At 32.3% G+C, this 14,642-nt stretch overlaps 1 protein-coding gene across 2 annotated transcripts; it reads right to left on the bottom strand.

The window, feature by feature from the left end:
• Nucleotides 1–1,301: 1,301 nt before the first annotated feature.
• LOC121729763 lies at nucleotides 1,302–7,172 on the bottom strand. 2 transcript variants are annotated; one of them, XM_042118383.1, is made up of 4 exons: nucleotides 7,106–7,172; nucleotides 6,196–6,340; nucleotides 4,865–5,705; nucleotides 4,532–4,584 (listed from the first exon to the last, which is right to left on the bottom strand). In XM_042118383.1, the coding sequence occupies exons 3-4, from the start codon at nucleotides 5,471–5,473 to the stop codon at nucleotides 4,564–4,566; spliced, it is 630 nt and encodes a 209-aa protein (XP_041974317.1). In that variant the 5' UTR covers nucleotides 5,474–5,705; nucleotides 6,196–6,340; nucleotides 7,106–7,172; the 3' UTR covers nucleotides 4,532–4,563. The 2 variants fall into 2 exon arrangements, with proteins under 2 accessions (XP_041974316.1, XP_041974317.1); XM_042118382.1 differs by having other exon boundaries at nucleotides 1,302–5,705; nucleotides 7,106–7,171.
• Nucleotides 7,173–14,642: the final 7,470 nt, after the last annotated feature.

Below are 14,642 nucleotides of genomic sequence, written 5' to 3'. Positions count from 1 at the left end.
ATAAGATCCCAGAAATCGTTCAAAATCTCTCAATTAATAGATTTAAAAAAGTTGTTAAAGAACGTTTGTGTACCAAAGCGTACTATAAAGTTACTGATTTCATGAATGGGAATAAGGTCGCCCCCTGTGGAGCTGTTTCTATATAATATTATGTTTAATAATTGTACACTCGTTGTATTTTATTTAGACATAATGACAGTTATTTTATAATATATTTTTTGTAATTTTCCATCTTTTTAGAAAAAGATGGCCCCGTGCGAGTTTCTTACGCCGGTTCTTCTCGCCGAGTTAGTTCCCGAACCGGTGGTAGGCATCTGTGTAGCCCCGACGTTCAGAGAATATTTGAAAAAAATTATTCTGAATAAAAAATTTTGAGTTTGAGTTTGATGGGGTGGACGCGAAAAAAAAATCATCCCCGCTTGATGTAGGTACCTATAGTGAAGGTACCATAAAAAAATATTTTTTTGAGATTTCATGTACCATTTTGTCGACATCATTAATGTGTGCATTCATGTCAAATTACAGTTTTGTAGGTCCTATAGTCTCTGAGCAAAACGCGGACAGACAGACGGACAGACGGACGGACAGACCGAAACTATAAGGGTTCCTTGTTGACTACGGAACCCTAAAAAATGGTGTTACTTTTTTCGATATACAGCTTGTATGCAGCAGAAACAAACGAGAAGGACCTAGATAAAATAGTTGGTAGTGACGTATGTAATAATAAAACGAGCTTATGAAGAGATGAATAAGTTTAATTGGTCCGAAGAAGAGTTACTAGCATAATTATGAACAAATGAAAAAACGCATAATGGACGAGACTTTTGCTCAAAAGTTTGATGAGGGAGTTACAGTAGGTCATGAAAAAGGTAGACAAGGCATCCAAATCGGTCATGAAAAAGGCTTGCAAAGAAAAACATTGAAGTTGAAAAAAACCTACTTAAGGCTGGTGTTTTTATTGATATCATCAACCAGTGGTAGATCAGTAGTTTCTTGCCTGTTTTCGTCCTGATTTAAGGTACCCTTCCGGATTTTTCTCTTAATTTTAGAATCACCTTCTTGTAAACTACCCAAGTTTTCACAGTAATAATATACACTTTTCATGCACTTTTTCCACTTTTATTAATTAACAATTATGTTTCACACGACATTCGATAAATATAAATAAAATCATCATCACGTGATGATGATTTTACCTGATGATGATTTTATCGAAACCGGTCGGGAGAAACATAATTGTTAATTAATAAAAGTGGAAAAAGTGCATGAAAAGTGTATATTATAACTGTGAAACATGAATTTCCACCAAGAAGTTACGGTACATTCAATATCATATTATACCCAAGTTTTGTTCTTGCTCCGTTCTACCGGATACGCTACTCGGGTTAAGAGTTAAGAGTTAAGACCAATCCATGGTTATTTTATCTTCTTCGCTAATATGCTGCTCATCTAAGACAGCAGGAGCTTTTTTAACTTTTTCTACTTTTTTATATAGTATATTAAGTATCGTATTCGGTGAGTTATTTTTGATAAGATTATTTAAATAATCCGTTTTGTTTCCTGCTTTATCAAAACAAAAACCATGCAATTTTTCGAAGGCAGAACAAATACTAAGTCCTACTCTATGTAACACCCTAGATAAATTTTTTGGTGTAAAAAGTTTTTTCTCCGCTAAGAAGTGATTTAAATAATTCCTTTCATTAAAACATGATTTGTGGAATTTTTTTAAGATAGAAGCTGAATTATTTCCTGACATGCCTAATATTGTGGATAAGTGACTTGCCGTAAACCCTACGCTATAGAAATCATTCAAAAGCTGCGTATTGCTCCCTTCCTCATCAAAACAAACATTGTGAAAATCCTTCAGAGCAGAACAAACGCTAGCCCTTGCACCATGCAGTATATTAGATAATTTTTTAATAGTAAAACCTGCCTGTGAGAAATGGATTAAATACGCTTTTGCTTTTTCTGTGGAACAAAAATTATGAAACTTACCTAAACTACTTACTGATGCGCTTAATATATTGCACAGACTCTGAGGATTAAAACCTATCTTACGAAAATCACTTAAAAGTTCTGTTTCCTTTCCTTTATCGTCAAAAAGAGTACTATGAAATTTTTTTAATCTATGAGAAGCATGAAATCCTGATCCACATAACATAGAGGATAAGTTACTTGGCTTGAAGCCTACATCATAGAAATTATTTAAAAGTTCTGTCTCTTCTCCATTGTCGTTAAAACAAACATTATGTAATTCTTTAAAAGCATTGCTAGCTTTAGCTCCTGCCCCACTAAAAATACAAGACAAGTTACTTATAGAAAAATTCCTTTCCTTATTCCTTTTTTCAGTAAAATGTTTTAAATACTGTTTTTTATTTCCTTGCACATCAAACCAAAGACCATATAAGTCTTTAAAAGCTTTTGTAACATTCGTTCCTGCTCCACTTAAAATACTGGACATATTAGGTAAATTTATTCCTTCTTTTTCTAGAGTTTTTAAATATTGTGTTTTATTTCCTTTTTCATCAAACCAAAGATCGTATAAGTCTTTAAAAGCTTTTGCAGCACTAGCTCCTGTTCCATGTAAGACGCTGGACATGCTAGCAAAACTTGCTCCTTCTTTTTCTATAGTTCTCAAATATTGAGTTTTATTTCCTACTTCATCAAACCAAAGATCATATGAGTCTTTAAAAGCTTTTGCACCATTGGCTCCTGCTCCATTCAAAATACTAGATATGCTAGATAGATCTACTCCTTCCTTTTCTAGAGTTTTTAAATATTGTGTTTTATTTCCTTTTTCATCAAACCACAGATCGTATAAGTCTTTAAAAGCTTTTGTAGCGTTAACTCCTGCTCCAGCTAAAACACTAGACATATTAATAAGATTTACTCCTCTATCTTCTAGAGTTTTTAAATATTGTGTTTTATTTCCTTGTTTATCAAACCACAGGTCATACAAGTCTTTAAAAGCCTTTGCACCATTAGCTCCTACTCCGTGCAAAATACTGGACATATTAGTTAGATTTATTTTTTCTTTTTTTAAGGTTTTTAAGTATTGTGTTTCATTTCCTTGCTTATCAAACCATAAATCATATAAGTCTTTAAACGCTTTGGGAGCTTTAGCTCCTGATTTACTTAAAATACCGGGCACATCAGCTATATTTACTTTTTCTTTTTTTAGAGTTTTTAAATATTGTGTTTTATTTCCTTGCTCATCAAACCATAGATCATATAAGTCTTTAAACGCCTTTGCACCATTAGCTCCTGCTCCATTCAGAATACTGGATACATTAGTAATATTTATTCCGCTTTCTTTTAAAGTGTTTAAATATTGTGTTTTCTTTCCTTCTTCATCAAACCACAGGTCATACAAGTCTTTAAAAGCCTTTGCAGCATTAGCTCCTGCACCATGCAAGATACTGGATATACTAGCAAGACTTATTCCTTCTTTTTCTAGAGTTCTCAAATATTGTGTTTTATTTCCTTGCTCATCAAGAAAAGTATTATATAGCTCTTTAAAAGCTTTTGCACCATTAGCTCCTACTCTATGCAAAATACTGGATACATTAGTAAGACCCATTCCGCTTTTTTCTAGAGTTTTTAAATATAGTGTTTTATTTCCTTTTTCATCAAACCACAGATCATATAAGTCTTTAAAAGCTTTTGCACCATTAGCTCCTGCTCCACCTAAAATACTAGACACATTAGTAAGATTTATTTCTTCTTTTTCCAGGGTTTTTAAATATTGTGTTTTATTTCCTTCTTCATCAAACCACAGATTATATAAGTCTTTAAACGCTTTGGGAGCTTTAGCTCCTGCTTTACTTAAAATACTGGATACATTAGTAAGATTTATTTCTTCTTTTCCCAGGGTTTTTAAATATTGTGTTTTATTTCCTTGCTCATCAAACCACAGATCATGTAAGCCTTTAAAAGTCTTTGCAGCATTAGCTCTTGCTCCATGCAAAATATTGGATACACTAGCTAGACCTATTCCTTCTTTTTCTAGAGTTTTTAAATATCGTGTTTTATTTCCTTCTTCATCAAACCATAGGTCATATAAGTCTTTAAAAGCTTTTGCAGCACTAGTTCCTGTTCCGCCTAAGATACTAGAAACACTAGCTAGATTTATTCTTTCTTTTTCAAGAGTTTTTAAATATAGTGTTTTATTTCCTTGCTCATCAAACCACAGATCATATAAGCCTTTAAAAGTATTTGCAGCATTAGCTCTTGCTTTACTTAAAATACTAGAAACACTAGCTAGATTTATTCTTTCTTTTTCTAGAGTTTTTAAATATCGTGTTTTATTTCCTTGCTTATCAAACCACAGATCATATAAGCCTTTAAAAGCTTTTGTGGCATCAGCTCCTGATCCACTTAAAATGCTGGACATACTAGATAGGTTTATTCCTTTTCCTTTCAGAACTTCTAGACATTCTTTTCCTTCCCCTTCAATTAAAAAATCTAAGAACTGATTAAATCTAGGTGTCCCTTCTTTACCAGCAACACTTTTAACAAATCTTATTTCTTCATTAATATTGTGTACATCGACACGCAACCTTTTCAATACAATATCATCTTTGTCTGTAACAGAACCTCTTCGTTTTCTACTTGTTTTATGATTTTCCTTACCTGTACTCTTTGAATGATCACTTTGCTCGTGTGAGGAATTTTCAATATCTTGTAATGGTGTAGAAATGTAAGGTTGAGTAATATTTATTGAATTTGAACCTACCACATTACCGTAAGCTTCCCCTCTAGAAACTTTTATGCTTCTCTTTATATCTTTTTCAATATTACTAAGAAGTGGTACAAAATGGTTCCTGTAATTCACTATGTAAATAATATTATTACCTGTACCTACCTTACCTTTAGTAACATGTAATCCATCTATCTCTTTATCTTTCAATTCTATAGTCCTAACTTTCACGCCACACATTTCACATATCATTTTTCCTTCTACTTCAGGTCTTCCCCATATAGCGTTTTCCAAATTTATAATTTTTATTTCAGAATCAGAGCTTGCATTTTCAATGTCTTCTGCAGTAAATTCAATGTATGGAATATATTCACAAAGTTTTTCACCTTCTCCTTTTAAAGCACTACCCAACCATGAACCTCTTTTTGATTGATTAACCTGTTGTGCATATTGCTTACAATTTTCCTGCAAAGACTTTACACTAAATCCTTTACTACCTGCTATCAGACCTTTATCTTTTAGCTCGTTCAATCCTTGAGCTATGGAATCAAAGAAACAATCCCCTTCACCTATAGCAGCTCCTATCTTAAAGCCCTCAGGCAATTTCTCCCTTAGTGTCTCTAAAAGTCGATTAAGCTTCTTTATTTCCTCTTCATTCTTTGCATTTTTTATCCCACTGAAAATGGAAATAGGTTCTCTAGTAACAAAATCCGACTTTTCTAGAGTGCTCTTACTATTGGGTGGTTTACGGGACTCTTTATTCCTTGCTAACATATTGACTCACTATACTAAGTTATTCACATGATAGTTGAAAAATCAACGAAGTGAAGTTATCTTTCTATCAATAGTGGATTCTTGGAAATCTATTATTATCGCGGCCCAATTGGGCCATCTGGGAGTTGATAGGTTAAAATGCAGCAGATCATGCTCGTCAGAACATCTTTTTCTGGTGGTAGGACACAGCCACGGGGTCCATTGTTAAAATCGAATTTCTTGACACGTAGTACTGAAAAATAAAAATTGTTTACTGTTACCAAAAATCTTAATAGAGATGAGGGGATTTAAAACATAGGGAAACGGCAAATATCATAACATGTCCTCAGATATAAAACAACTTAGACTCTCAATTTACGACGTTGGAATTGAGACTTTATTGCATTACAAATGGTTTTCAAATATAATTTAAGTAATGAATTTTGGACTCCAAATTTGTGGACATCTTAAACAAGCTCACAGTAATATTTTAGTTAAGTATAGAATTACTTCTATTTACTATCCTGGTCAAACCCAGTCTAAGTAACTGTAACAATATTCACAAAACATGTAATTTTGCATGTTTTTTGGAAATAGCTACTGTGAATTATTGTTATCTAAATCTCTTAGCTGTTTCACAACTTTCCTAGATTGAAACTATGTCCTCATAGGCTGATATGATTGTCCTTTATTATAGTTATTGACAGGTAACAAAACTTGATATTAAATAATAGGATGCTTACCGTTTTATTTTATTTTCAATGTTATATCCAGTCACAGCTCACGATGCAGAACTAGACCGCGGGCCGCGGCGGTCTAGAGTCCAAAGCACAGAATACAAATTACTCACGGAGGTCCAAAGCGATCCTAATTTCTTGATACGTAAAACTGAAAAATATAAATAGTTTACTGAAACCATAAATTTGTATGTACAATTAATATTATTATAATTTTAACCCTTTCTGTACGGGTTTTCAATTCGGGTATTTTTTCGCGCACAAGCGTAATAATATGCTATACATACAGTATTAATTTGGATGCATCTTTTCAATGAAGTATAAGACCTATATAATAAAATATAGACACGTAAAATTCTGTACCTACACTTGTTTATTATTTCACTGACCTTTGAAGTATATTAGTATCTTATCTTATATCTTTAAACGAGCAATTCTTGTTTATATATATATATATATATATATATATATATATATATATATATATATATATATATATATATATATATATATATATATATATATGTAAAATTGGAATCTCAGAACCGGCTCCAACGATTTTCATGAAATTTGAATTTGAAATTTAGGATAATTAGGGGGTGTCAGGGGCGACAAATCGATCTAGCTAGGAATTATTTTTGGAAAATGTAATTTTAATCGTGTTTTATCGGATACCGGTCAAATAGAAGAAGCTCGGTCAAATAGCTAGTTATTAGTTATATTCCAATAAGTTTACTAATTTTATATAATAACCAAAAATCGAAGTTATGAAGTTTTCACTGTTTTTGTTCAAACAAAGCATAATTTTTAGATAATATTTTACTATTGAACGACAACGATAATATCTTGTACAATTACACTGTACAACACGTCTTATTTTGTCTACAAAAACACCATAGAGAAATATAATACTTACACGAAAAACGAAAAACCTAGGAACCTAAAACATATGTTATAAGTCTATGCAAAAAACACTGAATTTAGCGAAAAATACTACGAATAAATAATTATAAAAACTAAAAAAATTAAAATTATGATTTTTTTTTAGTCTTTCGACCATACCGCCTTAAAATTATGAAATTAGATTTACTTCTTCGTCTTCTTTTTTTTTTCATATAATGGCACTTCGGCTACGACAGTATAATATATTAAGTCTATGGCTATAACCATGGCCAGTGTCGAGTATAATATTATGGCGGGAAAACAATATTCTTTAATACAATTTTTTATATATTATCGTCAGGTCAGTCAGGACCAAAGTCTAGTCAAAGTCTAAGTATAAAGTCAATACAGTCAAGAAGTCAAGTCGGTCGATTCAGTAAAGTGGTAGGACGCTTTACTGAAACTTTTGATGCAGTTTTGGAAAGAACACAAAAGAGCACGTTTCTGGTTACTACATCATTTTCCCACACTTGTGCACGTTAACGAATATTTAATGGTTAATATCCTACCAATATTGCACATTAAAAACCCAGATAACACAATTTTAGGAAAATAATTTATAAACACAACATCACTCTTTCACATTCTCCCAAAAACTCTTCGTCTTCTTTTTTTTCTTAGAGTGGGTTGCACCAGAGGCGTAGGCACAGTATAGCAATGATAGAGTAACTTAGCAATATTAGTCCCGTCATATTGCTATACTGTGGCGTAGGTAGATATAGTTGGTTATCGTCAAATATGGCATCCATTATGGACTTTTATAGCCTGTCAAGAAAGTCATGGCTCATGACACGCGGGAATTTTTTTTAAACGTACGGTAATCACTAATCACGCTTAAAAGGTGTATTTTTTTCTTTGTATTTTCACAGAGAACGTTTATTACATTTTTGTCACCTTGCACATTTTTATCTCGAACTAGCTGTCCCGGTGAACTTCGTGTCACTTTAAAACCTTCCCTGGACTTCTATGAATATTTTCAGACTAAAATTAGCCCAATCCGTTCAGCCGTTTTCAAGTTTTAGCGTTACTAACACAATTAATTTTTTTTATATATATATAGATTAATAAAGTTCTCATATTTTTTTATTTCATTTAAAAAATTTCCCGCCTGTCATGACTTTCTTGACAGACTATTATACTAGGAACTTAACAGTTCATTTGACATTTTGTTATGGTTAAAGTTATAGTTAAAGTAAGTTGGTGTAACCCACCCTTATTATGGCACTTTGGCTCATAAAGTTAATATACCTAGCGGAATAGAGAAACAAAGGCCTGAGCAAGAGAGATGTCACTATCAGTAACACTGCGTGGTAATAAAAGAGACGTGTGATACATGACAGCAGCACTCTTTTTTTTTGACGTCCAGTTGGCACGTGCCGCACGTTGACAATTTAATCTCATAGTCAATCATGCTTGTGTAAGTGTATATGTACACATATTTTTCACACAGATGAAAACCAATTTTGGTTTCGTTTGACAGCTCGAGATTGTTGCTCTATTCCGCTAGGTACCTATATTAACTTTATGATTCGGCTAGGCCAGCTCATTGAGGTACTATAGACTGGAGAGAGCCTTATATCGGTGTATAAGCGTCAAAAGCGTGTAATGTTATGTCCTACTTAGTAGGACATAACAAAGGAGTTGGTCTGCATATTTCATGTAATAAAAGTGTTATTAAAGGTTTTTAGTGAACATTTAATGCTAGATATTGTTGAGTTCTGTGGTTCCGCTAAATAATAAACCATAAGAATGGTCAGAGATTGCGTCAAACACGTGGATTTAACATTAAATACGTAAGTTTTAAACAACATTTTTTGGGCTTTTCAATCGGTATTTTTGTAAGCTAAAAAGATAATTTATAAGTTTATTAATCCCTTATTCGTGCTATATAAGGCATTAGTGCTAAAAATGTCAAATCAATTAATAATTTGGCTATAAAAATTGCATAGCTTTTTAAGTGTGTTTACGGATTCTCATCACTTGAACTATAGTTAATCGATATCATGAACTAATTGACTTTCTTTCCTGTGGACGATGTATATTGTATAGTGATACCCTTCCCGCGAGGGCATCGCCGCATTGGTAGCGCCCACTTCGAAACGGGCGTACATCGCAATATTATAATTTCGCCATAACTTCTAAACCAAACGTCCAATTTTAATAATTCAAAGACCAAATATATTCTACATAAACTGTACTTAATGATGAAATAATTTATTTTGATAAGGATTATTAGCATGAGTAAAATAAATCCGTTTAAATGTAGTCTCGTTAGCTTTCGAATGGTGAAAGTACTCGTTAGCTTTCGAATGGTGAAAGAATTTTTAAAATCGGTCCAGTAGCTTTTGAGCCTATTCATTACAATTAAACAAAAAAAAAACAAACAAAGTTTACCTCTTTATAATATTAGTATAGACTAGTATAGATGAGATGCTAAGATGCAAAACTATAGGCGACTTAACAAAAATTATTGTGGACACTGGACCACGGAATATATAATATATTCCGTGTTGTGGACCTATACAGACCTAACGATATAGAATGCAAAAATATAAAAAATAATCAGTTTCGGTTTAGATGAGATGCTAAGATGCAATTTTTTTTGCAAAATTAAAAAAAATATTTATTAAAAAACAATAGGGGACCTAACAAAAATTATTGTGGACCTATACAGACCTAACGATAAAGAATGCAAAAATATAAAAATTAATCAGTTTCGGTTTAGATGAGATGCTAAGATGCAATATTTTTTTTTGCAAAATTTAAAAAAAATATTTATTAAAAAACTATAGGGGACCTAATAAAAATTATTGTGGACCTATACAGACCTAACGATAAAGAATGTAAAAATATAAAAATTAATCAGTTTCGGTTTAGATGAGATGCTCAGATGCCATTCATTTACCGCACGGCACCGCGGCGCGGCGCGAAAACAGGTTCAGACGAAACAAAAACAATTATACTAGATATACATTTTCAGGCGCATGCCAGTAAGAAGAGATTTGTTTCGTTTTATCATTTCATTACTCAGCGCCGGTGCTTATAGAGAGAGTGATTTGTTTATTGTTATTATAAATCATTTGCATATTTATAAATGATAAAGAAGAGTGCAGTATAATTTAGTTACGTAACTAAATTATACTGCACTCTACTTAATCAACATGCACATGGGCGTACCCAGGTTCTGCCCCAGGGGGGGAGCAAATTACCCAGGTTCTGGTGCCAGGGGGGGGCAAATTACCCAGGTCCTAAGCCAGGGTGGGGCAAATCTGATTTTTCATAAGCTAGTTGTTTATAAAGAATAAAAAAATTAATATAACTATTTGATTGACGGTGCCCAGCTATGTTTATTTGTTGTTTAGCATAAAGCATATAATATTTTTTAGCATATAAGACTTCGTAACCGTTTGTCAGTAAAAATTTTAAATGCTATTTTATTCAGCCTAGAGAGGACAAGGAAATGCTGTTATTCTTACTCAGTTCCAGATAACGTATTGCGCTCTATAGGTATTAGGTACCAACCATGTACCAATTGCCAAGGAGAGTTGTAGTTTAGGCAATGAATCTTCTATTATTATACATTTACATGTACATCAGCAGCATATTCAGAAGAACAAGATATTTTGTTCGATAACGTAATTGATTAAAACATAAAATGAATTGAGATTTTGTTGATTATTAAATATTTACAATTAAATAACGTTTTATTAGACTTTGAAAAGTTTTAGCATATTTTTTTAGCATAATTTTATAGCAATTGGCATAATTTTGGCAAAATTTTAACAGCAGTTTAGCAAATTTTGTATGAGTCGTGTTGGCAACACTGCTAGTAATCTGTGATCATTGACTTTTATAAGTGGACGCGGCATAATGGTCTCTACCAAATTAAAATACTGTGGCTGGTCCGCCATTTTATGTTCCGGTTCTCCGAGTCACATAAACTGTCAAAGTGTCGTATTATAGGGATGTCGAAATTTAAAGAAAATATCGATATATCGATACATCGATATTTGAAAAAATATCAATATTGGTCTCGATATATCGCGAAAAAAATATCGATATATCGGTCAAATTTTTCGACCAATTTTTTTTTTTTTAATTAATTTATAGTCCGTCAAAAAAGTGAAGAAATTTAAAAAAGTTTGTCCTTGGATCGGTACGTTTATATTTTTACTAAAATGTTTGTTATTTTACCGATGGCTTGACTTCGTATGTGCTAATTTAGTTAATAATTAGACAATAAATAAGATTTGTGATAGAATAGTTATATAACATGGCTTGATTTTCGATATTATTTAATGAACATAGAAATTAGTAGATTTGACGTTTAGTGATGTACTTTTTTATCGAATAAAAAAAATATAAGGTGAAGAATCTGATCATTTATTTAAAAGATTTTAGCCTTAATAGCTCACTTATAACATCTTACTTATCGATATCCTCGACAAATATCAACCGAGTGTCCCATCACTATAGACCGCCATGTTTAGTTCTTGGCAATATGGCGCCGGCCACACTTTTTTGTAGTTATGTCGCTTCCATCTGTTTCCTTATTCATTGTCTGTGATGCCAGCATAGATAATTAATACATATAAGTAGGTATATTGGATGCCAGTTTGTATATGGGGGATATTAGATTATCATAATATACGGTATATTGGATCCGAGATCATTGAGTCAATGATATTGGATAATGTAAAATAGACATAATATTATGATTCATTTCTTCCTTGATCATAGATTTTTGACATTTGCTGAGAGATTGGATCAATTTGGATCCAATACGGTCATAGAAATAGGTGCTGCCAGTTATTTAATATAAAAAAGAGTTTTTAATTTCTTGTTCGTTAATATGTTTCAAATAATGTAATGTAATTATTTTTCTAATTTTATACTTGGATAATCTTGCTGAAATAACAAAAAACGAGCCATATTAAAAATGACGATGTCTTTTGACAAATCGAATTCTCTGAGATCTAGTAACCCTGACGTCAATACCTGTCAGCGTTAGACAGTGTTGCCATTTTAGTGCTTTCGGCACTAAATCTAGTGCATTTTTGGTATGTTCAGTGCGCATCCAAGATTTTTAGTGCATAGTGCAATTTTTTGTGCTTTTTTCATGTCTGCTCAAGGGATGCAGCTGGTAACTGTCCATATAAAGATTTATTTGATGTTGCCACTAAAATTATGAGTTTGCCGCATTGCAATTCAAATATCGAACGTGTTTTTAGTTTGATGAATGTGGTTAAAAGCAAGTTACAGAATTTATTGTGCTTAAAAACAATCAACGCAATCCTTATAATTCGAATGCAGCTGACTGCTATGAACAGCACAATATCAGAGTAGACAGAGTCGTTATGTCTATTGTGACAATATGCTACAAGTATGAACTGCCAAGTGAAGTTGTAAAAATGATTGGATCCTCCGAGAACGGAGAAATATATAAAAAAAGATTCGAGCCCACATTCGAGCCAGGCTGGCCCGTCAAGGCAAGCAGATACCACAGAAGAACAATACTTTGATTTTTTTTAGGTTTTTAAGTACAACACAATTGTAATTTGATTGTTTAATGTCGTATTAAAATATAGGTATTAAAAACTATGTTTTGAATTTTATATGTCTTTCTTTTGAAATGCATGTCAATTTTAAATATTTAGTGCTTTGAAGTCGAAAATACCACAGATCTAGTGCAATTCGCACCGCATTTAGTGCTCTACAGACATTGCCTTCTGGCAACACTGGCGTTAGCGCTCTCCATTGGCTATTGAAACCACATATGACGTAAAATAGGATCAATGAAATATGTTAATGTAATATGCAGATATGATCAAATGATCATATATATTGGATCCTATATAATATGATCATAGAAATGATCCAATATAAATGATAATGTAATACCCCCCTAAGTGCGGGGCGGGTGTGTTTTAAAATCTGTGCGGTAAAAATTGTTTATTTGGTTTTACGTCCGTGTTTGGTGGATAAATTATTAAAATGTTATAAAAGCATTGTGTGTATCGAAATTATATACTTAATTTAAATGTTTTTATTACTTAATATTCCGTTGAACTGCAGAATGCGATGTGATATTTGAAGCGATGACAATATGCTGCAATATAATTTTGTTAAATTGTGAATAAAACAGTTTAAAATCAATGGTTTTTTATTTGTATTTTCAGAATCAGATGTAATCTGATAAAAATAAACAGAACTAAAGAATAGAAATTATTGCAGGTAATAAGTATTACATTGTTATTTTACTGAAGTTGAAATATTTTAGGCATTCTATAAATGCTAAATTAGTATTATGTACTAGAATAATACTAATACAACTTTTATTTTTATTTTCAGGTATTATTTCAGTTCAGGGTACTAAAAATCTATACATCTATACATATAAATAAAAATTCGAGTGTCTGTTTGTAATATTGAAAGAACCATTTTTTACTACATGAATATGAATGTACGGTACAAATACTTACCCAAATAGCAATTTTTAAAATTTTTGTCTGTCTGTTTTGTGTGTCTGTTTGTTCCGGCTAATCTCCGAAACGGCTGGACCGATTTTGACGGAACTTTTATTGGCAGATAGCTGATGTAATAACAAAGAGAATGTCATATACTACGTAACAGTAATAAGGAGTAACATAGGCTACTTTTTAACCGACTTACAAAATGGAGGAGGATATATTTTTTTTATATTTGTTCGCGGATAACTCCGCGGACCGATTGACAAACTTATTTTGTTGTTGTGTAAGATATAGTCCAAAGGGCATTGGGTAACTTTGTATGGACCTGTGGCATCATTTTTTTTCTAGCAGCCAGGGATAAAACCATTACTATTTTCTAGCACTACATTAGAGAAACATATATTAGTAATAAAAATTATTCTAAGTAATATCGGAGCTGAGCTACGATTATTTTAGTATATTTATTTTTGCACCTTATGATCACAAAATCAATAGTAATTAACGTTACTTTATGGAGTTATCCTTAACAAACAGGTGTAGAAAGGGTATATTAATATGTTGAATATATATTTCTCACTAGCTATTGCCCACGACTTCGTCCGCGTCAAATGTGAATAATTTTTCATACATATTTTCACATTGGGTTTAACTCTTGTCCGACTAAAATATAGCCAGAATTGAGACTTCTTTCTCATGTCTTTCATTAGACAGTGGTTTTCATAGGGCGGGATGCAATATAAGGCAATTGTAATTATTGTTCTTGTGTATTAATGTGTTGTGGGTAAAATGACTCTAGGGTGTTGTTCCCATAAAATAATGTCGATTATTTCCACTATTTAGCGAATTTTGGCCATAGTTTGGTAGTATATTATAATATATTCTGTGCCATAGTGCACTATAAGTCATACCTGTCGAAAGGTGGCGTCTAGCGTCATACTGTATGACGCTGGACGCCACCTTTCGGCAGAATTTTCAGTCTTGCTTTTAATCTACTTCTCGGCTCATTATAGAAGTACAGCTTCTGCAGGATTGTTTTATAGA

This window comes from Aricia agestis, chromosome 8 (genome assembly GCF_905147365.1).
Source record: "Aricia agestis chromosome 8, ilAriAges1.1, whole genome shotgun sequence".
Taxonomy (NCBI): domain Eukaryota; kingdom Metazoa; phylum Arthropoda; class Insecta; order Lepidoptera; family Lycaenidae; genus Aricia; species Aricia agestis.
The sequence above is the reverse complement of the archived record's forward strand: the minus strand, read 5'-3'. Positions and strand labels throughout refer to the sequence as shown.

What these genes read in the sequence shown, in the direction of transcription:
- LOC121729763 (XM_042118382.1), bottom strand. Translation starts at nt 5,473, where the DNA reads ATGTTAGCAAGGAATAAAGAGTCCCGTAAACCACCCAATAGTAAGAGC.